At 43.3% G+C, this 26879-nt stretch overlaps 1 protein-coding gene across 5 annotated transcripts in view; it reads right to left on the reverse strand.

The window, feature by feature from the left end:
• Positions 1 to 26879, reverse strand: part of LOC117755835 (AT-rich interactive domain-containing protein 1B-like) — a 176086-nt gene that overhangs the window by 12983 nt on the left and 136224 nt on the right. For 3 of the 5 annotated variants that reach the window (XM_034575958.1, XM_034575956.1, XM_034575957.1), the window contains exons 8-15: positions 25871 to 26050; positions 15969 to 16281; positions 14733 to 14894; positions 8245 to 8378; positions 5595 to 5698; positions 3353 to 3550; positions 2537 to 2752; positions 924 to 1164 (exon numbers count right to left, since the gene is read on the reverse strand). In XM_034575958.1, the coding sequence (XP_034431849.1) occupies positions 924 to 1164; positions 2537 to 2752; positions 3353 to 3550; positions 5595 to 5698; positions 8245 to 8378; positions 14733 to 14894; positions 15969 to 16281; positions 25871 to 26050 (1548 nt within the window). The remainder of the gene's footprint in view (positions 1 to 923; positions 1165 to 2536; positions 2753 to 3352; positions 3551 to 5594; positions 5699 to 8244; positions 8379 to 14732; positions 14895 to 15968; positions 16282 to 25870; positions 26051 to 26879) is intronic. The other 2 variants (XM_034575960.1, XM_034575959.1) reach the window with 1 other exon arrangement.

The following is a 26879-nucleotide window of genomic DNA, read 5'->3' on the forward strand; positions in this document are numbered from 1 at the left end:
TTATTTTTTTTAAAACAGAGGGAAAATAACTGTTATCTGCAATTGTGTAGAAAGGGCCTGGGATTAGGTTAGTTGGAAACTTTAACTTGACTGTAGGTGAGAATGTGCGGCTGAATGGTTGCTTGTCTCTGTAAGTTGGTCCAGCTGGTCGATAAGACTGTAAAAACACTATATAAACACAGTCCACTTACTGTATTGTCTACTAAACAGTATCTAATCCTAATATAATGAAATGTTTAAAATATGTGTGAAATAAATATATACGATTCAGAACCAAATAAACATGACAAAAATAATGATAAAAATAATACTAAAAACCACCCTCCCTCACTTATATACACATATTTCTTTAAGACATGAGGAGAAAATCTGATCTGGGAACAGAGGTCTGTGGTTAGTGCTATCTCGAGTGTCACACAGGAGGTTCAGGGAGTTGACGCGGTGGATTTATGATGTGATTTCCTGTTAAATCTTTTTAGATGTTGTGGTAAGATAATATAACCCTTTTAGTTGGATTTTGGCAAGCTCGCACAGCAGCTCGCACAACATGGCTCAAGCTAATAACTCTACCTTCTGTTTCTTTGCTAAATCAACCTGAAAGCTGATTAGTTACAAAATGAACCGCAACAATTTGTTTAGGACAAATAAGTCTATTTGTTTATTCCACCTGCAAATATTTTCATAGTTTAATATTATTATTTAAATATTTGTGCCACTTCCCAGTCATCCAAGTTGCTACAGTTTTTGGACACAGCTGCACAGCCTTTATTGTAGTGTTGTGGGAAGCCACATTGCCATGGATGCAGATTTCTTTGATGCTTCCTGACACCTGTATTTTGATCATCAGCACCTGTTGTTTGGCTGCTGACAGATGGGTAACTGGAGTCGTTGGAAAAACCCAGCGCTCTGATATCAGGCCTTACCAGGTGACGGTGGCTGGATCTTGACCTGCTTCCTGTTTTCCCCTCCAGCCATGCTGCTGCTGCCGCTGCCGCTGCCGCTGCTGCTGCTGCTGTCCGCCGGCGGCTCCTCTCCCCTCTCCATCTTACACTCGTAGGCGAACAGATACTGGATGTACTGCTTCTTGAGGGCGCTGGCGGAGCTGCTCGATGTGCCAACGTTCAGCGTGGTGGACAGCTCACGCCACTTCTTGTTCTTGTTTACCTGAGTGGTTGAGGGTTGGGAGAAAGACAAGATATGGAGATGTTAAATGACTGGCAGTGGGATTTTAGGGTAAGGTGATGTATCCAAGTAGAATCTGCCTCAAACTTGTCATTTTGGTTGGAGTATAGTTGAACACAGCCGGCTAAATTTAATCCAAACTAGAATAGCACTAAGTATAGTGCATACATCTGCCCAACAGTCCCCTCATGAAACCACATTTAAATTCAATAGATCCAGATTTTTATTTGGATCTGTGCCAAATTGCGCAAAATCATAGACATCATCCTCTGAACAAGCCCAATTTATTGTCTAAGAAATCAACTAAAATGCTGGAGAACGCCCTATTTCACAATGTTAAAGAAAGTTAAAACAAATTCCTTGATCCTCGATACGGATCCGCAGGAAAAATGTATGGGTTTTTTTCTGATTTGAACTGCATCATTCCACCAAGTTTTGTGGTAATCCATCTAGTAGTTTTGTCTTAATCCTGCTAAATAACAGACAAAACAACGGGACAAACACAGACGAAAAAACATAACCTGCTTGGTGGAGTTGATAATCAAGTCTATAGGGGGGCATTTAATAGTTTTATATTTCCTAAAGCCACAGAGCTGTAGGCCACTCATGAGTAATGCAAATTATTTTTGCATTGTCTAACAGCAAAAAGCAATAAACTATATATTAACATAGGTATGTGGACCACATGCTTTTAATACTGCAACAAATTCCAATTAGGAGAAATCCTAATTCGACAACCTCAAATAATACGACAGTTTGGAGGAGGTCAGGACTTGTTCCCTTACACAACATCGCTGCTCATACCTAACAGATGCTCTCATGGGTGAATGGCTGCAAATGCCTGCAGGTAGTTTCCATATTGTTGTGGAAGAGCGGAGGCTGTTATAGTCACAGATTAAAGCCTCCGGTTGTGGAATATGATGTGTAATCTTCTTGTGTCCACATACTTGAAGTCGTGTGCGTTATGTTATCTCTTGTTTTCTCTTGGCTTCCTGTCAACTCTGCCAATTTAAGCACATAAAGCTTAACATATTTTTTAATACTTTTTTTAATCACACAGGTTTTGACAGCCATGGAGTTTTGCTCAGAGCTTGTGTGTTGTGACATTTTCAGGAACACACTGTAGGTTCTCCGAGATATATTTCATGAATCTCATTCTCTCGAGCATCTCCTAACATTTAAAAGCTCGCCATATGCCATGCTGCCGGAGTGCATATGCTGTAGAATACTGAGTAGCAAATGCAAATGATTAGGGTGGAAGGACTTTATTGGATGTGACTTTATGTTCAGCTAAAAATACTTAAATTCATATCTGTTATCTCCATCATCTTTAAGCACGTCGCCTATACATTACCATGGCGAGGCCTCCTATCTCACGGACAGCCAAGTAGAGCTTCCACAGGTCCAGCGGCTTCTTGCCCACAGTGGGCAGCTGGGAGACGGCCGTGCCCCTCTCCTCCATGAAGGTCAGGTATCGTTCCACCCAGCCCCGCCTCTCTGGCTCCACACCCAGCTCAAAAAGGCGCGTGATTCGCTCCCCACTGAGGGAGGAGGCGTTAGGGTTGGCTTTCTAAGAAGGGACAGAGAGAGGAAATAAGGAAAGGAGAAAAACTTTGATTTAAGAATTCAACCTTTTATTTATAAAAGTGTTGTAATGTAAGCACAAGATGTAAAAATTACATAAGTTTACATGTGCTAATTAGATGCATTCACACACAGTGTATTCTATATATTCTAATATATATATAGTCTATTATACGGTTTATTTTTCTTTGCTGTATCCTATTGCTTCATCCTATATTTACACATTCTGATGTAGGCTGCTGTGGATTGAGTGACCAAGCAAAAATAAACACTTCTTTAGATCATTTTCCACAGTCTGTTTTTTATTATAAGTTAATTTACTGCACATTCATATCCTCACGGTTAAACTGGTGGACAAAGTTTCATCCCACATAGCAACGTCTGGCTTCAGCCCAGGTTTCTAAGGAGTTTTGTGGTCTAACAACCAGCTTTTGATCAAGTAATTACACAATAATACTCTAGTCGCACACAAATTAATCAAACTAAGCGGTTATTGTCCTTTGTTTGGTCTTTGTGTCTAAATATTAATGTAATTCCAGATCTTTTGTCACACATCCAACCAACAGTGTCAGTGTCTTGTTCTTACGGGGCTAGAAGGGGTCTTGAGTGGCCATGGTGGGCTGCTGATGCTGTCGCTGTCGTCCCCGTGATAGGAGGACAAGCTGGCCGGGCTGGGGGAGAGGGGGGAGGGCACGGGCAAGGCGCCGCCTGGTGTCGCTGGCTGGGACACACACTGCTGGGAGCTGCTGCTGCTGCTGTTGTTGTTGCTGTAGCCGTCCTGTAGCTGGTGAAGAGAGAGAGAGAGAGAGAGAGAGAGAGAGAGAGAGAAGAAGAGAGCCAAGGACTTTAATTATCTTTGGACATTATTCTCTGTTCGGTTTCTTCATCCACTTCCTCAGTATCAGTTTGACACAATGTTGTGTTCAGTACTGAGACAGCAACAGCAGACAACCTCAAATAACTTGTGTGTGTGTATGGTCATAGGACTGTTTATGGAAAGTACATCAAGTAAATAAATTACTGTATTTAAGTAGATATTTGAGGAGGTTCCACTGTTGAGTATTTCCATTTTAAGATTTTGACATCTGCACAATTTTTTTTTCACCTTTTTAGAATATAATTTTATAAAACCACCTTACAAAAACATGGCTTTAAACACTTTTAATATCCTTGTATAAAGTCATAAACAACTCGTATAAACCTGCTTAGCCAAAATTCTGCTCACATCTTGAAGTGCGAGTGATAACACACTATTTTACTGACAAGCATCATTAAGCAATTTTACTATGTTTAAATGACAATTTGTAATTTTGGCCACGCTGGGTTTCACAATCAAAACAATAATAAAACCTAGTTTGATGACGAAGCAGCTTGGGATCATGGGAGTTGTTGTCGTCCCCACCATTGTCAATGAAAATCTACCTGACGTGACTTAGGCGCAAATCATGTTCACGGATGTGGTTGAGTATTGAAGTTGTATTCATGTAACGTTTAGTTTCATTTGCTATATTATGTTGTTTCATTTTATGCTGCAAGTAACTATGAGTTACAACAGAGACGGACAAAGCCCCTGGTAAAGTCGATATGACTCAATTCAAAGGTCGACCAACTGAGTGAAAATGTAGATTTCTCTGGGTTTTAACATTGTTGGGAACATTTTGAGTAATGTCAGATCATAAGTCAACAAAATATATATCATTATAATTAAGAATTGTTACATATTACAGCTTTAAGTTTCATTTTAACGTTGGAAATGCAAAGCAGTATTGCAACACATTCTGGTATTTCTACACTTATAGACCCAGTTAGATGCAAACAGTGTGTGTGTGTGAGAGTGAAAGAGACTGAGACAGCCTGACAAGAGCTTCTGGTCTGTGTACAGAATGCTCATGTCAGCAAAACCTTATCTTTCCCCTCCGTCTCTCTGTCTCTAACCCACTCCCCCCCCCCCATCTCTCTCTCTCTCCGTCTCTCCCTCTCTCTTGGCAGACAGATCATCTCTTTTGGGAGCACTGGGGGACTTTCTGGCTGCTCTGACTGCCTTAAATAATTCAAAAGGCCCTACTACCCTAATCAGCAAAAGAAAAGACAGGGATTTGGAGTGAAACGATGTGTAGTGGATGTGATGGAGGTGTAAGCGCGCGTGTGTGTGTGTTCGTGTGCGTGCATTTGTGTGTCTATGTGGGAGAGAGGTTGTTAAACAAAAACAAGGGGAGGGAGTAAAAAAGAGCAAAGAGCAGAGTTCTGTTGTTGCTGAGCTGAGCCAAGCCGAGCAGCAATTGTGGGGCAAAATGAGAAGTCAGCATTGTGAATTGAGACGTACGTGTGTGTGTGTGTGTGTGTGTGTGTGTGTGTGTGTGTGTGTGTGTGTGTATGTGTGTGGAGACACTGAGAAAGTAGTGTTTAAAAGAAGGATGGTGTGTGTTTGTGAGGAAGTAGAAAGGCCAGAGTGCAGATTTTTGTCTTTATGTTTATGTGCCTGTGTGTGTTTGTGTATGCACAGCATTTACGCGTTCCGTTTAAATGTGTGTATGTACATGTGTGTACTGCGGATGGCGAGCCCTCTCTTTCTCTCTTTTATTTTTTGCAACTTGGTGCTGCCAAGACATCAGCGAGTAGAGAGAGAGCTGGGGGCAAAAACAAAGAGATGAAAACATTAGGAATGGTAAATGTTAAACAAATCATTAAATATGGTGGGAAAACAACAGCGATCAGCCCACTGTGCTGAGGCAGCATATGCTGATTCGATCTGGTTTGCTTCATTAGGAGATTGAGGAGAAAAAAGAAAAGAAGAACACAAAGAGAGGGTAAGAGGGAGGAGGTCAAACCTTTGGTTTGGGAGGCTCGTTGACGGGGCCTGTGTCATCTTTCACGTCCACTTTGGGTTTCCCATCCGGGCTCATCATTCCGTCCCCTGACATCGCCAAGGCTCCTTCACCAAGAATGAGAAAACAGTTACAGGAGATGATTGTACTAAACTTTTCACAAATGCTAACAAGCACTTTTACTATTTGGCTGTAACAAAACTATCTCCTATAAACCAAATATTTTTTGTTAAAAACAAATTCACAATAGGTGTTCTTTCACCACAGTGGAACGCAGGGGCAAACTTTGCATGTTTTCACAGTATGGTTGATTCAACATGCTTTAACTCCTTTAAATGTGTGGTGCCTTCTTTGTGTGCAGTGAAGGCTACTGGATAATGGTTCGTATAATGTCATAGACAAAGTCAGACATTGTGAAATGTTTTAATGTCTTTCTGCAGCTGAATTATTACATTCTTTCTTTCGGTTCTTCTCAAGGCCCCTCTAGAGCCTGCAAAGGGAAGATTGTGAAAGGGACATATGAAAAGACTGCTGCTTCAGGAAAGCCATAGAAAGAGAATGAGATAAGACCCACACAAAAAAGCAAGCCAGTGCTCTCTTCTCGCTAGCTGCACATCCTCAGTTTGGGAGAAATCATACATGTTCGCACATATTCAAAAGTGGTGACAGAATGGGAAGGTTAGCATTCAAGAGACGCTGGCTGACAGGGAGACTTGTTTCTGTTTTCAAAGACATTTGTGCGCCTTCATGAGGTTTCTAATTCAAGAAGAGTTAAGATCGTTAAGACTAATTTTAATAGAGCGAGGCTGCATATTTCTCATCAACAGAAAGAAGGGGGTCCTTGGATACAAGGCTCTCCTCTTTATTCCTCCCTTGTGCTGCTGCACAGTGGGAAAACTAATGGCTTTTTACCCGTGCCCAGGGGCAAACCAGATGAGTTAGGAGGAACCTTGGTGCTCTAATTTCTTTGAAGTTTTCCAAATGTCACGCATTCTGATATTTGGTTTTAAATAAAAGGTGCCTTTCATTTTTGGAGCCATGGTGCTACTCCGAGTTGCATTTAGCAACAATGCAACAGGGTGAAGGGCTGAGAGAAGGAGCGATGCACCACATTAATCTTTGCTCACTGGAGCGCCAGCACTACAGACAAAGTAACAGCACAGAGAGAATAACTGGTATCAGAGAGAACTCTTCATTTCTTGGCCTTTCACTGACATCTGCCCCTTCTGCCCCCCTCTCTGTTTCTCTGTCTCTGAATGGAAATGATTCGGAGCTGCTTTTGCTATATATTCAATATACCATTATACTGTCTAAAATGAACCCGGAGGACCGTGATTGCTTATTCAACAGGTTCTTCTCAATTCAAATCGACATTCACAGCCTCTTTTTATACATAGCTGTTGAATGTGGCTGTAGGAGGCTGACAGCTTCTATCTATGGGGTCAAGTTAAACAGAAATAATTTAACCAACATTTCTCCATTGTCTGGTGTGTGCTTTCCAAATATTTGGGTGCTTCCAATTTTGACATTTCTTTTGCATTTGTCATGATTCTGTCCCAGTGTCTTATTTTTTTTGACCTTTTTGTGAACTTGTGATTATTTGTTTGGAATTGTGTTTCTGTCATGGATCTTTTTAAAAGAGTTTCTGTTGTATGGACCTTTTATGTCACAGACTAATAATCTTCTTGTGTCTTGGTAACCTCGAGAAACAGGTTTGTCATGTCAATATGCAGAATCTGTAGGTGAGGGACAAGATTTTAGGCCGGAAACCATCTTGTTGCTGCTTTTAGTTTGACCAAGTGGCGGAACACATGCAATGGCCAACGGCTTTCATTAATTTTAACACCTACAAAAAGTACCACTGTTTGTGTTTTGTGTGGAGAAATGTTCGACACGTCTGATAAAAGAAACTAGTCAGACTGTAAACAGTGTACGGGGAACGGAAGACGGGTTGTATGCGTTTACATGTTGCAATAATCTGAAAAATGTATTCCCAATAGGGAAAATGCATGTGAACGTCATCTCAACTCGGAAGAACAACAACTTGGAAAGTCTGCAATTTTGAACAGACCGAAGTCGGAACAACGACTTCACAACTCAGGAAATTGGACCTTCCGAGGAGCATGTGAACACACAGTTAGTCTTCCCCTGGATATCCGCTGTTGACACTGGAAGCCCCAAAATATTGGCTGTGGACCCAGAGGCTAATTTGTCTTGACACAATAGCCGTGATTGCACTTTGAGTTCTTTATTTCCTGTTTTACTTTGAAGTGTTTTTCCTTGTGGGTCTTTCTCACTTTACTTTCTGTCTTGATTCCCTTCCCTTATTAGTTTCACCTCCGTCTTGTTTACTCATGTGTTTAATCCCCATGTTTCCCCTTCCTATTGCCGGTACATCTTCCCCTGTCAGTGTTCCTGATGTGATCTTTATGAGTTTAGGATCAAGCCGTGTTTTTCTTCCCTTCAGCCTTTGTGTTTTTTGGATAAGACTATTTATTGGAACTTTCCTCGTGTCTAGTCTGCATTTGGGACCACAGCTGTTGTCAGCATCACAGATTTATATTGTATTACCTGTGCCCCATTTACATATATTAAAAGAAATATACCCTTGCACAATATCAGCCATGAAAGTGAATTGGCATGAGCTGAATACCTGAAGGCGGCATGTAGGCTGGACCTTGTGCGTTACCCATAGCTGAGCTGTTGTTGCTTGCTGGCTGGCTGTAGGGGACGGTGGTGGCCATAGTGCTTGCTTGGCTGATGCCGGGGCCTGGATAGCTGCCCTGCCTACCACACAGAGAGGAGAAAGATGGAAGTGGATATGGAAGAGATGATTTATGATTAGTTCCATAATGTGATGGCAGGCTGTGGAGACATAAGTGTGTAACGAGGAACACTGCAGAAGAACAGAAGTCACAAACTCGTACAGAGATGATATCTGGCAGTATGTACTCTGACATTACTGAATAAACCATGTGGCGTGTGTATCTGAAAGTCACAATAAAAAGCAACATACAGCAAACAGCTCTTCCAAAAGATTGACGATTTCGTGCAGCATTAGAAAAAACAAAATAAATATTCTATCCTCCCTTCTTTTCTCTCCCCTTCCACAAATCTGCCCTTCCCTCCCCCCTCCGCCTCCCTCTCCCACAAGTCATAATTTAACTAATTAAGGTGTGCTTTTGGAGAGGATCATGTTATTTGTTACCATGGTGACAGCAGAAATCAATCCCGCTCAATCTCTCTCCCTCAGCCTCCCCCCTCTCTCTCAGGCAGCTCATCACATGGTGATGCAAGTGACATCAGAGGGGCTTATCTGCAACCTGCTGAATGCTAGCCATTCGTGTGTGTGTGTGTGTGTGTGTGTGTGTGTGTGTGTGTGTGTGTGTGTGTGTGTGTGTGTGTGTGTGCGCGCGTTTGTGTGGGAGAGAGAGACGGTGTGAGTGTGTGTGTGTGTGTGTGTGTGTGTGTGTGTGTGTGTGTGTGATTGAAGGCAGAGTCTATCGTTGCATGCCATGCAGGCCAAAGCCTGTGACATGGAGGCTGAAAGGGAACACCATGTTGGGAACAATTTGGTCTATCTCCTGCTGACTCAAGATTATTTCCTGGACAACCACATAAAAAAGAGGGGAGACAGATGGAGAGAAAAGACACAGAGATGAACAGAGGGAGAAAGAGAGGCCTAAAAGATCAAGAAAATAAGTGAAAGCAGGTGGAAGCCTGAGACAGCAGGATGAAAAGAGGAGAGGAGAGGAAATGAGGACGACAGCTGAGGACGACAGCTGAGGACGTCAAATAGGAGCAAGGGTGAATGTAAAGGAAGGAAAGGATGGAAAGAGAGCCGGAAGGAAGGAAGGATGGAGGAGTATCTGGCACAAATTGCAGCACAGTTTTATGTGGACGAAAACAAAAAATACTATGCGGATTTATGTCAGTCAATTCCCTCCTAACTGGCACCTTTCTCTCGTTCACACACTCAAAGACACAAATCATAATACCTCATGTTGGAACCGATACACATAGCCTAAGAGGAGGGATCGGCTTGGTAAACCTCCCCATAATCTCATCTCACAGATGTAATTAGTCATAGAGCACGGCTGATGATACATATGTAATCCCTCTATGGGGGCCGAGGTGCACAGGGGAGCTCCATGGCAAAGAAACAAGCTCGCACCAAATCCACACTTATCTGGCCCCATTTCCCTATAATGAGGGAAAGTATAGACTCCTTCATTTGCTGCCTACATGTTCCCTAAAAAGCTCGGAGTGAGTCAAGACACAGAAATAAATTTACCTTTTAATCGCTGCACCTTCTCTCGCGAGCGGAAATGTATTCTGCATGCAAACGCCACACAAAAAGACAGAAATGATAAGCCGGCAAGGAAAAATAAGTTTAGAGATGCCACATGCCTGTGGAGCTCATTTATCCATCCATAATGTAAAAACACCCCTCACCCACCTTGAGGAATATAAGCACAAGCTCTCGTGTGAATAGTGAAACATCCAAATCAACAACAACAACAACAGTGGTTGGAGGTTTTCGACTGTGGCACTCTCCCATTATGACTAATTCATGTCATAAAAAAGCCCATTAGAAAGCACTTGATGGAGGCACTGCACAGCGTTTAATCACACTTAATATATGCATGTGCCGCTATCGGGGGAAGAAAAAAAAAAACCCGGCACAGCACATTCATCTTGCTCTCAGGCACCTTTGTGCTGGGGAAGAAAAAAGCATCCTGTTGCAGCAGAGAGGGAGAGAAAGAGTGAGTGAAGGGAAGGAGAGAGAGAAAGTGGGGGAAAGAAGAGGAGGGATGGAAACAGAGGGAGTGGAGGCCTTGGAAGAAAGGAGAGAAAGATGGAGGGAGGGAAACTAGGGCCCGAGAAGCCAGAGTAGGGTTTGCATGGGTCCCTGGTGGACTGGCTGGGGGTGGGGGTAGTTTCAGCTCAGGGCCCCAGAGCTAGGTAATCGCTGTTCCATGAGAATAAGCTGAGAGAACACACACACACATTCACACACACACAAACTATCCAAACACCATCAGGCCAGGGTTCTTTCAGTTTGTTGTCTCGGAGTGGCCTGAGGAGAAAGTGAGAAAGAAACAGGGCTGGAAAACTCTCACCCGAGTTTTCTTGAAAAGTTACAGAATTTTGACACAGCATCACAGTTCATACACAGACAGACAGACAGACAGACACGACATATATATAATGATTGGCCTTTGAGGGCGGAAAAGCCATCATCACACACCTTGGAAATGCATCAATTAAACACACTGTGGTCACACACTTCAAAAGGAAAACTACTTTTCTATTGTTCATACACACCCTTGTTTTATTCCCTAATCCTACACACACACACACACACACGCACACACACAACCATCTCTCTCCTCTTGTTATTCAGTCCACATGTGTGAAGGGCATCAGAGAAGGCCACTATCACACCGTGGGCAGAGTGTGTGTGTGTGTGTGTGTGTGTGTGCGCGTGTGTGTGTATGAGTGTGTCCTTGTGTTCATGCGCAGGGTGTGTGCTGTTGCCAAGGGGACGCCATGGTTACGAGGTGCCAGCCAACCAGCTGACGGTGTCTCTCTAGAAGTGGCAGCGTCTTTGTCCTTCATTCGCGGTGACAGGCCGCGCCGATGCCTCCCAGCGCTGCTAACTGGACGAGACAGCAGAAGTGCTGGGACTGCAGGAGTGTGTGATGGCTGAGCGGCCCTCCCTATCGATCCCTCGGCTGTGTGTGTGTCGGTAAGAGTGTGGAGAAGAAAGTGAGAGAAAAAGAGAGAGGCTGCTGGATGGAAGGATGGAGTGGATCGGCTGGAGGCCATGAATTATATATGGACCCAATCTGTTCTCAGGGCAGCTTGGGCTCATAGCTCCTCCAAACTCCTGACTCAACTCAGCACACAGACAAACACATGCACAGACAGAGGGGAGACCAGAATAAGTCCTCCACAAAAAAATAAAAGGACAGCTTTTAACATATTAAATCCAGAGAAAAGCTACTCTTCTCCCTCCCCTCCTTCTCAAACATCAAACAGCTCAGGATGGATGGAGGAGAAGCCATTTATTTTGCCCATCTAATGAAAGCAGAGCGCTCCGCAGCACTGCCAAGACTGCGAGCGACAAAGCGCCACAGGCAGCATCCTCCGTTCTTGACATTCAAGCGCTGCTCTTATTTATTTAGCAAATTTACTTACTAAGGAGGTCAGAAATGAATTATTTGGCAAGGATTTGCCTGGGAGCACTCTCCTCTCCTCTCTTCTTCCCTCTTCCAACATTTTTCTCTCTTCAATTTCCCTTTGATTTACGGCTCTTTTTTTTTCTTTCTCCGAGCTTTGCTCTTCTTCCACTAAGTGCTTATTTTTTCGACAGCGCCCGTTCCTATAGCTCCAGGAACTTTTTGTAGAGTGTCGCCGGCAGCGCTGGAAAGTCATTTGAAAAGCCAATTCTGTCCTCAGAAGCTGCTGCCAAGAAAAGCTTATACCTTTTAATACTTTCTGTTCTCTCCTCTTTTCCAAAAATTCCCCAACATCAATCCCCAAGCCCGTAAAATATTTTCTACCACACCTTTCCCCCAAACAAACTCGTACCTCCTCCACACTGACAGGCCTGACATTGTGTGTGTTATTTGAACATGTCAAAATTCATACGCTGCAGCTCGTCATCCTGGCAACTGGCAGCCTATAGTGCCCCCAACATGTCAACAAGCTGACATGAAACTGATTAACCTCATTTTCAGATCGACCAGAATTTGTGAAATAAGGTAAAAGTGCACAAACAAGTAACATATAGATGTTTGACTTTTACAGAAGTAAAACAGAAGAAGAAGCATAAATTCCTAGATTTTCAAATGATCCTTCTGCTTTAACTTTAAGTAGAGCGACTGGACTCTTTTCCCTGATTCCAAAACTCTGAAGGTCAACACTGTTTCCCCTCAACCACCAATCAAACTGATTAACCAATAAAAGCGGGACATTAGTTTCTGATTTCAGTCGGTTGGCGGAGGAGAAACTCTGAGAGGGCTTGAGGGAAAAAACACTCACGCCTCACTTTATGAAGATTTAATCACGACCCTCGCCTGCAGCCATGGGATACGAGAAGTGGCCCTCCTCTGTTCATTCGGCATTCTTTTCACTCAGGGTAATGAAGCCGAAGTGTGTCTACAAGTGTGTGAGGGTGTGTGTGAGTCAGGGGAGGATAGATATGGGGGATTAGAGGTGGAAATTTAGAGGGATTATTGGTGGGGAAAGAAGAGAAGGGAGGTGTTGAAGAAAAAAGAGGGAGAGAAGGAGCGAGCAGCCTGCTAGCCACTGATTTAGAAGGTCGTGAGTGGGCGTCCGTGGCAGTTCACACAGGGTTGATGCATCAAAGGGCGAAAACTAGACATGTGCTACGACTAACAACTTGTTTCGCAGACAGGGAGGAACTAGGTCTGAATGTTTCAGAATGTTGCGCTGAGATCTGGAGAGCAAACGGGGTACTGGAGCCTTTAACTGCAGGTTTTTCGTAGGCCAATTTTCTCCTGATCTCCCTTAGATGTTCTAAAGTGGGATCTGAGGAATAAAAACATAACAAGGCTGTGCTGGAGACAGCGGAGAACAAAAAGCAAATTGGGAGGAAGAAAGACAGAGGGAGATAAAACAGTCTGGGTAGGATAACAGAGCTGCACAGAGACGGAGAGGGCGATACAGTTGGGAGAGTTGGTAAAAAAGAGTGAAACAGGTGGGAGGAGAGAGAACAGAAGCAGAAGGGGAAGGGATGAAAGAGGCAAAATGAGCGACAGTAGACAAGAATAACAGTGAGGGTGAGACAAGCAGCAAAGAAACTGGAGTTTTCTGCAAAAGTGTTCATTGCAACAAAACATTTTGGCTCTTTTTTTCTGTTTAAACTAGTAAAAAATACTTCCTGTCAAATCTTCTATTTGTAAAAGATGCTATTATCAATATCCTGAATAAAGAAGAAGGCAGAAATTTGGTTCAGATTAGTGAAAACAAACATTGTCAGCCAGCTGGCAGACTTTTCTTTTTTTTACACCTGCTAGTCATATATTAGTCTTCTGCTGATCTGAATATCCAGCGTCTGCTAGGTTTTTACTCCAGTGAATGTTTCGCTTTGAATAAAGACAGGAGCAGCCTGGAAGTTAACATGCACAATGTTACAAGACGAACTGAACTGGCTTGCTATTATTATTAGTTATACGCCTATTCTTATTGGAAAGCTTCTTCACGTTCAACTATAACAATTTATTCAGCCGCTTAGTGTGTGGAGTTGTCCACTAAAAGGGGGTTAACCCCGTGTGTGGAGCATCAGTCTAATCCCACCACTTCCCTCTACACCTGACGCTACAACTCTACAACTTCAAAACAACCCCCCTAATGGCTCATATTAACAGCAACAGCAACCAACACTGAAGAGAGAAAGACAAGAGAGACTTCCAGTAGAAAGTAAAAAATAAAAAGCTGCTTTATGAAATGAAATGTGAAATGTGATCAACACTGATGATCCTAAACACAGCAAAGACCAGGAACCCACAGACACTTTCACAGTCAACAGTGAATCAATGTAAAGATGGAGAAATAGATGAAGACACAAAAATACAAATTTTAGAGAAATTAAACAAGCAGAGAAAGTCTCCTCCTCCAGCAGCACCACGGAGTGAGTGACACCTCTGGCGTCTTGGTGACTGTGAGCAGAGACTGACAGGCGGTCTGATTGGTCCCAGCAGTGAGGATCGTGTCGTGCCACTTCTTATTGACAGCGCAGCCATCTCTTAATAGCAGCGCCGCCCCCCCAGATGCACCTTAATTAATCACGTATACTGTCAGCCGCCCCCTCCACGAAAAATGTAGACACAAAGCACACAGGAACGTGTATGTGCTCCTTCGTGGTTGCCACTACAGTGACTAACACATGCCGAAGATGATAATGACTGCAGCGATGATGATGAAGGTGATGATGGCAATTACGACGACAACAGCGATGACTCCTCTTGTTTTGCTCGCAGAGGGGAGCGTGTGAGAAATATCATGTTCACTTTCCGTTCTGCTGAGCTTGAAACATTCACACAAACACGTTCACTTATAAACAGTTTGTGTTAAAGATACAAACATGCATCATGAGGGTGGCAGACCTACCTATGGTGCTGTGAGTGTGAGGATGACAGGATGCATGGGTGATGAGATCTGAGTGGAGGTGAAGGTTGTGGACGGGTGGAGTCAGAATGGGGTGCAGGCCAGTGGTTGGAGGTGGGTGGGGTCAGCTGCATCTGTGCTGGGGACCTTACATATGAGGGCCGCCTTCAGCCATCAACAAGAACCCCCCATGATAAAAAGAGAAACTTCATCATCATCACAGGCTCACAGTCTGACTCACGCATCATCAGAAATGAACATTGACACATGTTAATCTGCCACCTCAGCCTGCTCCCACGATGCATCATCATCGAACACCACACACTGATTGGAGGAAGCGCAGAAACCCACCCTCCCTCTCTGAAGGCGACCATGTTTCCACAAGTTCCCCCCGGTAGGGTTCAGCGAAAGTTTACTGCCCACACAATCCCACAACAGCCCCAGCCTCCAACGCTACAAAGACTCATATATTCAAAGCTCCAACCTTGATGGAAAAATAATATCTCTTAACTCATATACCTTTATAGCATCAAAGTGCTCTGTATTTGTGTTGAGGTGCTTGGTGTCACCTCCATCTCTGGTGTGTTCACTGTTAAACCTGTGGTTCGCTTTTTCTTCGTTTTTTATGTTTTGACAGTATTCAACCCATACAGTCTACTCACAAGCCAATATCTCTCTCTCTGCAACAAACGGCACTTGGTGTATAGTGTGAGCTATCAAAATGTCAGGCACTTTATGAGATGTGTGAAAATAGGGATAGTTCTGCAAATGGCTCATAGAAGTGTGGAACCCCTGAGAACCAACTCACGCCAGCACATCTGAAAAGACTTTGAAAAAGAAGGAAAAAAAGACTAACTCTGTGGCACAGAAACTCTCTGTGGTGATTTTGAGTGCACGTCCTCAGAGACAACCTGCAGCAGATAGTAAGTGATATAAGAAAGAGCTGCTTGCTGTCCCCTAATTTTAGCCTGCCACTTTTTCTAGGTGAAGTAAAAAAAAAACTCAGTCCCACAAAAATAATTTAGGCCATTTCTATTGGAGTGGCACCGTTACACAGATCATTCAAGATCACTTTTAGGACCAATTAGGTGCAGGAACAATTATTCACACAAAACTATACACAGAGATAAAAAGCCATATAAACCAATTATAGAAATTATATTAAAAAAAAACAGCTATTCATTTAAAATACAATATTTCTTCCATGAATCAGACCTCCTGTCCTTGCTGTGCTCTTACCTGTTGTGTGTTGAGTTGGCAGATCCCAGCACCACAGCGGCTCCTGCATCCTGAACCTTGCGGTTAGAGCTACCCAAAGACGGAGGACCCATCCCTGGCCCAGCTGGCTGAGGCATGCTGGGAGAGCTGGGAGCCATTGGCGGATAAACCCTATTCTGGTTGCTCGGGCCATGGCTACGTCCCACAGGTATGGGCTGGCCGGGACCCTGGCCGTGCATAGGGCTGGTAGCATTCATACCCAGGCTGTTGGGGCCGGGGCCGCTGTAGCTGGCACTGGCCGTCCCGCTGTAGTTAGAGGGACGGGGGTAGTTACCTGGAAAAAGACAACAAACAAATAAGCTGACAAATACTTAAAATCATTGAAAATGTCAGTATTACGCAAACAATGTCAGTGAAAAGGTAAAACATGGGATGTTGTCACTTGAAACATTTTACTTCCCACATGAATTTGATCGATTGCTTGCAAGAATGACACAAAATGGCTGCTGTGAAATACTGTAGTTGCAGATTGGTGCCATGAATCATTTCATTTGAGGGAAATGGAGCGTTTATCAAGTGTGTGTCAGCGGATACACTTATACCTACAACAGTGACACATACAACAATTTCATCCATCAGGAAAATAATGCGCCGACAGATGAGGAATGCAAAGTGCTGAAGTAAATTCTGATTCACCACCTCTACAACCTCCAGCGGACGCAGGAAGAAAAACTATATGGGCTGTGATCTGGTGACATTGCAGGTTGCTGGATGGCCCTGGGAACAATTGCCAAGCTTAAGGCCGACTTTGTGAAACACTTGAGAGGAGCTCTAATCTGCGGTAAATGCTTTCTTGTTGGCCCGGAGTGCCACCAGGCCCCGGTGCCAGGAGCTTTCCTAAGGCACACTTAAACCCCTTCATTTTGGCTCCAAAAGCCGGGCTCGCCTCCAACACCAACTGTAATAAGAGCTGAGAGAGAATCACCATGCTATCAAAAACAACATGTTCACCTAAAACACACCTACTGTACATGTAAGTGCACCACACATTCACACAAAGAGCACATCGCATTGTATTGCCTCTGCAGGCACTGGGCCTTTTCCACTGTGATATTCCCTCCCTGGGACAAATCCCCTGCAAAATAGAAATGGAAAATGTGGCATCCTCCATTGTGAAGGGGGCTATTTATTTTGATTTGATTAAGGGTGCTTTAGTTGGGCCTCACTGCTTAATCCTCTGAGAATATGTCTGGAAAAGGGGATCAAGTCCCTTTAAAACCTGAAGGCTTTTCCGCACGCTGAAACGAGGGAAAGTTGAATGACAATATTCCACACTGGGTGGGGGTGGGATGGTGGGAGGGGGGGACTCCGAAAAATGGAAATGGCTTCTCAGTGTCCTCGAGCTGCTTCGGTGAAGACACTTTCCACATGACATAAGCCTGCGAGTCCGACAGAGGGAGAGAGCAGGAGGAAGCGGCTCAGGGCGGTGGCAGAAAGAAGAGAGGAAGACAGGCAGACAGAAGAAGGGGAGGGGGGGGGAAACAAACTCCTGCCCCTCAACCCCCGAGATAGGATTTATATTGAATCAAAAATAAAAGTCTTTCCCATAAAAGTCAGCAGCTCCGGTTGAATTTGTCCAGAAATTGTGATGAAATCTACTGTGGGAGATGGGGAAGAGAAGAAGCGGATTATTTCTGGGCAGGCTTTGGTGAGGCGGTGAGCTGAGTAAGGCTGACACCTGTCAAGGGTTTTGGGGCTATAATAGGGAAGCGTTCAGGAAGAAAGGGTGTCTGCTAACGAACACAGGAGGATACGTATGGTGCACAAGTGTGTGTGTCCATCTGCTTGTCTGAGTAAATGCATAAATATTACGTCGTCACAACCAGTGAAAGGTACATTTCCATGTTTCTTGCGGCGTACAGCGCTGTGGAAAATCCGGGGAGCGGTGGCTTGCAGCCTCTTTCCTTTATCGTGCTGCGTGGACAGTTTGCTGCAGATGAACGAGGCCCCAGTCAATGACCCCTCTCAACCCTCTTTGGACAGCTGCTGAGCCCCCATGTCATGGCTGCCTGCCAAACATTCTCAGTGGCCTGGGTGGACACTTTGTGATTTTTGGCTCTTGTGACAGACTGAGGCTCCAACACACCTCCCTGGGAGTTGTTTATATCACAAAGTCCCATTTGGACAGTCTGCATGTTTTCCCCTGTCTTCAGCAGACTGGCCAAAAGTTCCAACAAGTGGGAGTGAGAGTCTGGAAGTTTCCATGTGACTGGTTTCGGCTTTACTGGGGGAGCAGATGAGAAGCAAAATCCAACAGAATTGTGTTCAAAAAAGTATCATTAAGTCACGCAGCATTGAGAGAACTTATCAGTGAGGATACGCTACAATTTGAAATGTTCTAGTAGTGGGCTGCATTTGCCTTGGCTGACAAAGGAAAGACAGAGTAGCTGTGGGACTGGGTTAATGCTAAGCTTTCCTGTGAGAGTCCCGCTCTGTCCTGACAAGAATGATTCACTTCCTGAAGGATTGGTGCTGCGCCAGAGCACTTCTTCAAGGACAGATAGCGCACTAACCCGCTTTTAAAAATGACTGACAGATCCACGCCGAAATTAAATGTGTCATTCATGGTTTCTAAAGCTGTGAAAGTGCCATTCAGATTACATTAGACCCTGGATCACTGCAGAGGTCAAAGACAAAATGCAGATGACTATAGATAAGATAAGATAAAATTGCATATATTAAATTATACTAAAGGTGCTGATACAGGCCTCTTATTGACAGAATCCGTTGCATGACGTATTGTTTTTTATTAAATAAAAAAACATTAGGATACCACAATGACTATATTTACAGAGCTGAATTGATAATATGAATTCTTATCAGGCAGTATGAGTTGTGAACAGGTGGTGGCATCAACCCAACTTTTATTTATTCATGATTTATTTTCTCTCTATTGTGTTAACTCTTAAAAAAAGCACAGTGTAAGTAAGAAATAGCACATCCTGGCATTCAAACAGGCCACTTATGTTATCATTAACATACAGCAGGCACCTACTGCACCCACTTCTGTGAAAGCTTCTCATCCTTCTCTGGAAACCAATCAAGGAGGGACAAAAGCAAAGGAGGACAAGGAGGATGTCATTTCTTATTTGTCCCATCTTCGCGTCCTTGTGGGTCAGTCTTGGTTTCCTGACTGATTCTCAGGCGCTCGGTGCCTTTGGGGAGTCTTGGTGGTATTTATAGCGCAATGGAGGGGAGGAGAAGGAGAGCTCATGGTGCTTCGCTCACAATTTCATGGAAATTCCCAGCACGGTCACGCATTCGGCAAACGCTATATATCGTACGCCAGGTTTAATCCCTGCATTCCCGCGGGAGAGCTGGAGTGTGACCGAGCAGATTACCGTCTACTGCTTCCTCAGCAGAGTGGACCGTCCAATGCTAACAGCCGAGGCAGTCATTTTCCCGGCCACGGTGGAGTAAGGTATAAGGGTACAGCGACGCAGCCTCCGGATCTGTGAACTCCATCAATAAGGAGTGGAACGCAGATTACATGGCTGCATGCTTGAGCTCCCAAGGACAGAAGCGCGGGCAGGCTGTCCATGTCCGTGAGCGGCCAAACACAAAAAAAAGAAATGAATAACAGCATTTTTGTATCTGTTACTTTTTCTGTGGATGTGGTAGGGGTTGGGATTGGGGGAAGATTGTAGGGGTGTAGTGTGTCAACAAGGAGAAGACAACCTGTTACTTCTGTTCCACTCTAGGGGTTTCACAGACAAGTTGACTATTAAAACCAAGAGTCGACACTGTATCATCATAGACAAGTCAGTCATCTTTGGGTTTGGCACAGTGTAGTATTGAAGCAGTAGCTGTGGCATTTACAGCAAATAAGCAGCAGGGGGGGCTGTTGTTAATGACAAGTCATAGTTGTCATCAGTGACTTTAACATTGCAGTGTGGGTGCTAAAGCAACAGACATGCCGCAAGAACTGGAAGGAAACATGGCCACAAGTACAGATTCAGATGCTCGACTAAAGTGGGAAAATACTTAAACCGGAACAGATAAAACCTTCAGCTGCAGTATGTGTAAGGCTGCCCTAAAGTACAAAAACAATACCAGCTCTATGCATTACCATCTAAAGCTACAACCGCTTACGGCTAACGCTAGCAGCAGGAAAGTTAACGGAGAGAAGCGACAACAGAGAGGACAAGAAATGCAAACGACAATCGGAGATTTCTCTAAACGTCCTTTCACTGAACACCAAGCATCACCTCTCTCTCACACATTGACAAGGGTCAGAAAAATATGTCTCCCACAATTAATTGACTAGTAAAAAAAAATAAAATTGACAACTACTCCCATCCTATCCAGCGTGTGCCTTATGACTGCATTATATGTCGTACTGTGTACTATGTTTTGAGTACTTATTATGTTGCATAATTATATGCTCTGTTTTTGCGTACTTGTATGTTCTGTCTACTTATATGTTTACACCCGGGATCAGAGAGAAAAGGCATTTCAATCCCATCTATGTCCTGTACATATGGCAGGATTGACAATAAAGTTGACTTTGATTACCTAATTGATTTCATGTCAGGAGTCAACATTCTAAACCATGGCTGCTATTTATCAATACCAATCTCCTCAATTTTTTGCTTCCAACAGAACTTCATGTGTCATATATATTAAGTAAAACATTATTTTACTTAAAACTTAATTTAAAAAGTTTCTAAGCACCTGTTTGGAATCAAGTCTGTCAGTAATGTCAGTAAAGTTCCTTTTGGCTGTGTACAGTTTCTAAATCCCAGTAAAATTCTGCAGTAGACATGACTTACTAGGACATTTTTTCCCCCGCATCTCTGCTTGCCTGAGGCCCGCACATCCTCTCTCAGCCACCTCAGCACCTTCCCCGGCAGGGTGTCTGAGCCTAGGCAGAGCCGGGCTGTGCCTTGGGGGCTGCCGAGCTCCACACACTGTCAATGTCCAACAAAAAAACTCCATTCCTTCCCTCCTCCCCCCAGACGCTGGCTCTTGAGTCATGTTTTTTTTTTTTCTGGCCCGAATTACATGTCGGCTGCGGCAAGGCACCAAGACCTGAAAGTGCTGTCTGAAGCATGGTCATTACCAGCGGAGTGCTTAACCCCTCTGGGGGACTGTGCGATGGGTGGGAGAGAGAGCAGAGCCGACACAGTCTCTAAATCTCTTTCCTGTAATGGCATGATATCCTCCTCCTCCTCCGTCTGTCTTGCGTCCACTACTTTCAACACGCTGGCTCCGTATCACGTTCATTCAGTGCATGTCTTGAAAACAGCTGTTGGAGTCCTGAGGACAGGCCTGATATCAACACACTGTACCAGATCAGTTTTACTTAAGATAAACTGGGCTTTCAAAGCACAGCCATAAACATTTAGCGGCTTAAATATTTTGGGGAAATACTGGGAAGTCCAATCACTGTAAGAGCTCTTACTCAGACAGTGAGAAAACATCAGAAGCGAAAAATGTTGGCACGGTTCAAGTGTACATTAATCTAAAACAAACAAACCAAAAAAACTTTGGCTACAGTATCGGAAGCAGTCTTATCTACTCCAATGTCTATGGAAATAACTACAACATACTTCAGTATTGTTTGGAGAAGCACCATATCCTGCTGCAGTCTCATGTGTCACGATAACTGTTGAATAGAGGCTAATATGGCCCTAATAAAAGAGTGAAAGAGCTGAAGCATCAGACAGTTTTATTTGTTCTTAGTCACACACACACACACACACACACACACACACACACACACACACACACACACACACACACACACACACACACACACACACACACACACGTGTGAGGCCCGAGACTACGCCAAGAAAAAACAGAGCATCTGAGTTCATGAACTTGGAGTGAGTTTCCGTGTCAGCTAATGTGGCTAATTTGTTAGTGTGCTAGGAAGAGGGAAGGCGAGCAGATGGAGCTGTCATTAAGAACAATGACCAGCAGCTGTCTGTCCTGTTCAGCCGAAAACAGGCTTCTGACAGGCCCCTCGAAGAACTGGGGCCCCAGATCTGACCTCTAGTCCATATGAATGGTTTCCTGTACTGAAAACTAGGTCGATGGCAAGTACAGCACTGTTTTCATATTTCTGAATGTGATTGTGTGATAAAAATGGGTCTAGAAAAATTCGGCCAGGTTAAAAAGTGAAATGCAGTGTCGTAAATCATGTGCAAACACACATTCCTGGTAGAAAACTGATTCTCCTATTTATCCCTTGAATTTTTAGATTTGATTACTTTCCAGATAAAAAAAATCGTATTTCATAGTATTATTGGTGTGGTGTGCTGTGTTTTGGCATCTAATTAGCCTTTAAACTCATGAATGGATTTCTATAAACGTATTGCCTTAATTTTAATTGCATGTTATTTCTACCAATGCAGCTCATTGTGTTATTTTAAGACAGGACTCCTTTTTCTCTAAATGTCTACTAAAGGTTGAAATAGGATTGAGTTAAGTTAAATTAGAGATGAATATAAGTGTTGTCAATGGGAGATGACAAAGGGAAAAGAGAAATCCATGCAGCCACACAAGTGCCAGTTTATGTTCTCCCTGTGCTGTTCTCTGAATATCTAAATGTAGGAAAAATGCAAGTAAGTTGCATATGTATAAAACTTGAATGAGATTATACATACATAACTTATATGTACTGTATATGTACTATATATGTGTGTGATGAGAAGACAGCCGGCCTGAGCTGTTCTTTCTGTTTCCGATGGGAACATCCTTCCTGTCATCTGAGTGAGATTTCACGCTCATCTGCCTCCAGAGCCTCTTCCAGGCTCTTCCCCCTCGCTGTCACTCCCTGCTTACTTTATTCCTCCTTTTTTTCCCTCAGCTTACTGGGCTGTCAGCCCAGCCAAAGTCACATTAAGAGATAAGAGTGGGCGGAGAAGGGAGACCAAATACCAAATGCATTAGGGCTATTAATCAACATTAATGAATGCGAGGGAGAGGCCGCAGTTTTGGGAAAGCTCGCGCATGGATGGGCGTATTTATCAAGGTGACACATTAAAACACGCATTTACCAAAAAATACCATAATGTTTCATCTGGTGTGTTGCCAATGGCAGGAAAACGAAGTACAACAGCAGATGTCAATGTTTATTGGATGGCCTGGAGAAAACGTTGGAGAAAAACAAGTGAGCAAAGACTGCTTAATTATAGAGAACGATCCAAACTTTTTTTCTCCTCCAAATTTCCTGAAATCTGTGACTTGTTTTTCCGAGGTTTTTTGTGCATTGAGTATCAATAAAAGCTCAGATTGATGGTTGATGTGACTGATTTAACAAATGGTTCATCGAACAGGCCTACACACTGTGGTGAACATTGTCTGGAAGGGCGTTTTCAAAATGATTATTTAAGAACATAGATACATTGACTCCACTGAAGGTCTTAACCTAATAGAGTTTAAATTAGTTAACAATATCTGGAACAACTATAGTGACTGTTTGAATGAGCAGAGAGGTTGGCTGGGCTGAAAATCTAGAAGACTACCTGGATATATTCTGGTATTCATGTTTGCATGTTGTGTCTCTGTATGAGGTAATATATGAATCTTGTTAATCTCACTGGAGGTCTGCCTGAAACAGAGCTGGACCCAAGCTTGAAACAGATCCATCTTAAATTTGAAAGCTTGGACCCAGACCCATTCAAAAGTAAACTGGCACTGACTTCACCATTGATATCGCTACTGCTAATAACAGGCTAGCCCTGCAAACATTGTGTTTTTAATAATGTAACACTAGTAGCCTTATCCCCTGAGCCTGGCATGATGGATATAATGCATCCTCCAAAGAGTTGATTAAATACATGCAGCTTTTCAGTTATTCCTCTTTTGCTGATTGAAATAGAGAGACTGATCCTCCACTCATTATTTCATCTTAAAAGACCACGTGCTGTCACAGTGACGGATGTTTAGAATCCGTTGAGTTTTGTTTCATCTTGCATAATAAAGATGACGTCCATAGTTTGTCCTGATTTAAGATTAGGGGAAATGGGCGACTGCCTTTATATCCTTCTACAAACACTACACTGAGTATACAAAAGTCTTCATGTATTTGAAGGAACCATGTCTGAGGAGTAAGAGATGAACTATGAAAAACACCTTTATTGTCCCTTTCTGAGATCCTAATATTAAGAGATTGAGCCCATTTACAGGACTGGACATTATCATCATTCAGTGGATAACCTGACAAAGTGTCAGTCTCCCTCTTGAGTCTGGAGCTAACTCATAATCAAATCATGAGGGGAATCAAGAGGTCTGTCCAGGGTTCAAGTTTCTTATAAATATTCTGAGAGATGCACCCTTAGACGCCCGTTTTTTTATGCCCGCTGTGAGACCCAGTGACCCACCACACGGGATGAGGGATGACTGCATCTGTGTGTGCGTGCATGAGTTGTAAAAAGAGCGACGGACTTAGAGACAGATACAGAAGTTGGATATGATTTTTAAAATTAGTCTTTTGTATTCCTCATTAGCAAAATCTCTTTGAAACCAGTGACACCGTTGTGTCAAGGCCCAATGTGACTGTGGAATGGGGGCCAACATCCGTCAAAAAAAAGACAAATGTGGCTTTCCCATCCGAGGCCAAACTTCTCTATAACACCTCACTCCAATATTACTTGTCAAGCAAAACCTGCTCCACAGATCTGGTGTCAGGTAAAAGTCAACAAAGGATGTGAACACAGGCCCAGTTATTGGTTTATATGATTAAATATTAATATGAAAACATAAAGGCAGCGGATTGTGGGGAGTCAAATTCACTGACTTTTGGTTTTGAATGGTCTTTCTTGGCATGAAAGTTAAATCCTCTATTTTGACAAAATTGTGACAAGAGTTGTTTTATGTTTTGTGCTCCAAGGACTCAGTTATGAGAGTATCAAGATACTGACACATGACAAATTTGAGGTGGACTGTTTTTGATCAGATTAAAAAACTAATTGTGTCTTTAGGAGATTGTTGAATCAGATGCTTTAAGCGAGAGTTTCTCGCCTCTGAGCCCCACAATAAAGGTGCCAAAGACATGCGACCTCCATTATCCCCAAAGTTGGTTGAAGCATTCAAAGGTTATAGTTATAAAATGCACCTACATGCACATGTCTCAATGTTTGCTGTGGTGCCGTAAATTGTGTTGCTGCAACTGGAGCTCATCTTTCAGAATTACTATTGGGGCCAGCGAAATTCCGAAGGACGAAGAACTTTTCATTTAGCAAAAATTATGGATAAAATACTCTTTTTCTAAATGCTTTTGAATTTTATTTCATATGTGGAAATCATATTGCTCTCAGCTAACCTTTCAGCAAACACAATACAAAGCATTATCTCAAAACTTCGACAAGCACATTTGTTGCCACGAAGGTCAATGTGGTGGCACCTATTGTATCTTATTAGAAGCATCAAACAACCCTGTATTAACTAGTTTGAAAAAGGGAATGTTTTGCAGTCAGTTATGAGACAGAAGTCAATGGAAAAAATATGTGTTTTCGATTCAACAGCAGATCTATTGTCTTGTTGCCTCAGTGCTAAAAGTTTCAGCTTGTAGAACTATCATGAACTATCATGTACCTGTCTTGTTGGCTCTAAACTTGCCAGTGCAGCAGCAGAGTAGAGTAGTCCCTGCATCACCAAACCTGCACATTATCTGTAATATTTTGCAAAGACATGCAGATGAATTTTGCTGTGTTACCTTTTCTTGTGCCCTGACCTTTAACATAAGGAAATAGAGCCACTGGCCTATCAGAGACGTACAGGTGACCTTTGTGCTTGAGCTTTTTGATTAATCAATCTGCCAGGCTTCCAGAAACCTTTAGAAAGTGTAATCCAGCCAATCAAAACAATCTACAATGTATTTTAAAAGCTCATTTATGAAAAAAGGCTCCAACCTTGATGTCCATACTGTGATCCTTGAGGTCCATAATGGCCTGTGGGGCCGCTCTGGGAGTAGGGAACCATTCCAGGATACAATGGGCCCCCAGGTGAAGGGTGCGGGGACATAGAGGGTCCAGACTGAGGAGAAGCAAACTGGGAGCCGGCCTGGTTCCTCTGCATGTTGGACATAAATCCTGAAATGCACAGATAGACAGAAAAAACAACGTCCTCACTCAGTGAAATCAGTGATGGATGTCATGAATGTGTGATCATTCTGTGGCTCAACAGACCAGGATATCACATTAGGGTATATATTCTATTTCCTACAGTAAAGAGACCCTTCCTTGCAAAAGCTCTGATATTTCTTCTTAGCGCTGGCTCCTATTATTCAGAGATACAAACCCATGAGTAACATAACATGGAGCAGGTATATTAGCATGTAAAATGATTTTTGAGCAGAAATAATCCCACACAAAGAGATGTAGTGAGCTTTATCACTGGCAAAAGCACAGGTGTGCATCTGCCCTGAAAAGTGTATGTTGCTGCAAAAACCAAGTGTATGTGTGTGTCTACCTGCTAATGCTAAGGAACGTGTCCGCTTGATTTAAAAGCAGACACATTCGACTCTCCAAAGAATGTGCCTGTGATTTGACCACGGCTACTATGTTATTCTGAGCTATTCAGTCAATAGATGTGTCACAGCCTCTGAGGCCCAAACTTGCCTCCACCATTCAAATTGACATTTGGAGCCATCCTCGCTTGGGCTTCGCCCTTTTAAGCTGCCCTGTTCGTTTTTTAAATCCCACAGAAAGGTGCTCCCAGTCCGCCACGAATACGGAGAGGTTGCCGGATGGCCATTGTATGACAACTGCCATGTGTAAGTTTCTATACTTGTCTTTGTTGAGTGAGCGTGCACAGACTCCTCAGTGAGTTTGGCGTTTAGGGAAACAACCGGGTTGGAAGATGCGAGTTGAAACGAGTGTAATTCCTTGTTTCTGCTAAAAGGGCATGAAAAAATGTGAG

The sequence above is a fragment of the Hippoglossus hippoglossus genome, chromosome 22 (assembly GCF_009819705.1).
Source record: "Hippoglossus hippoglossus isolate fHipHip1 chromosome 22, fHipHip1.pri, whole genome shotgun sequence".
NCBI lineage: Eukaryota > Metazoa > Chordata > Actinopteri > Pleuronectiformes > Pleuronectidae > Hippoglossus > Hippoglossus hippoglossus.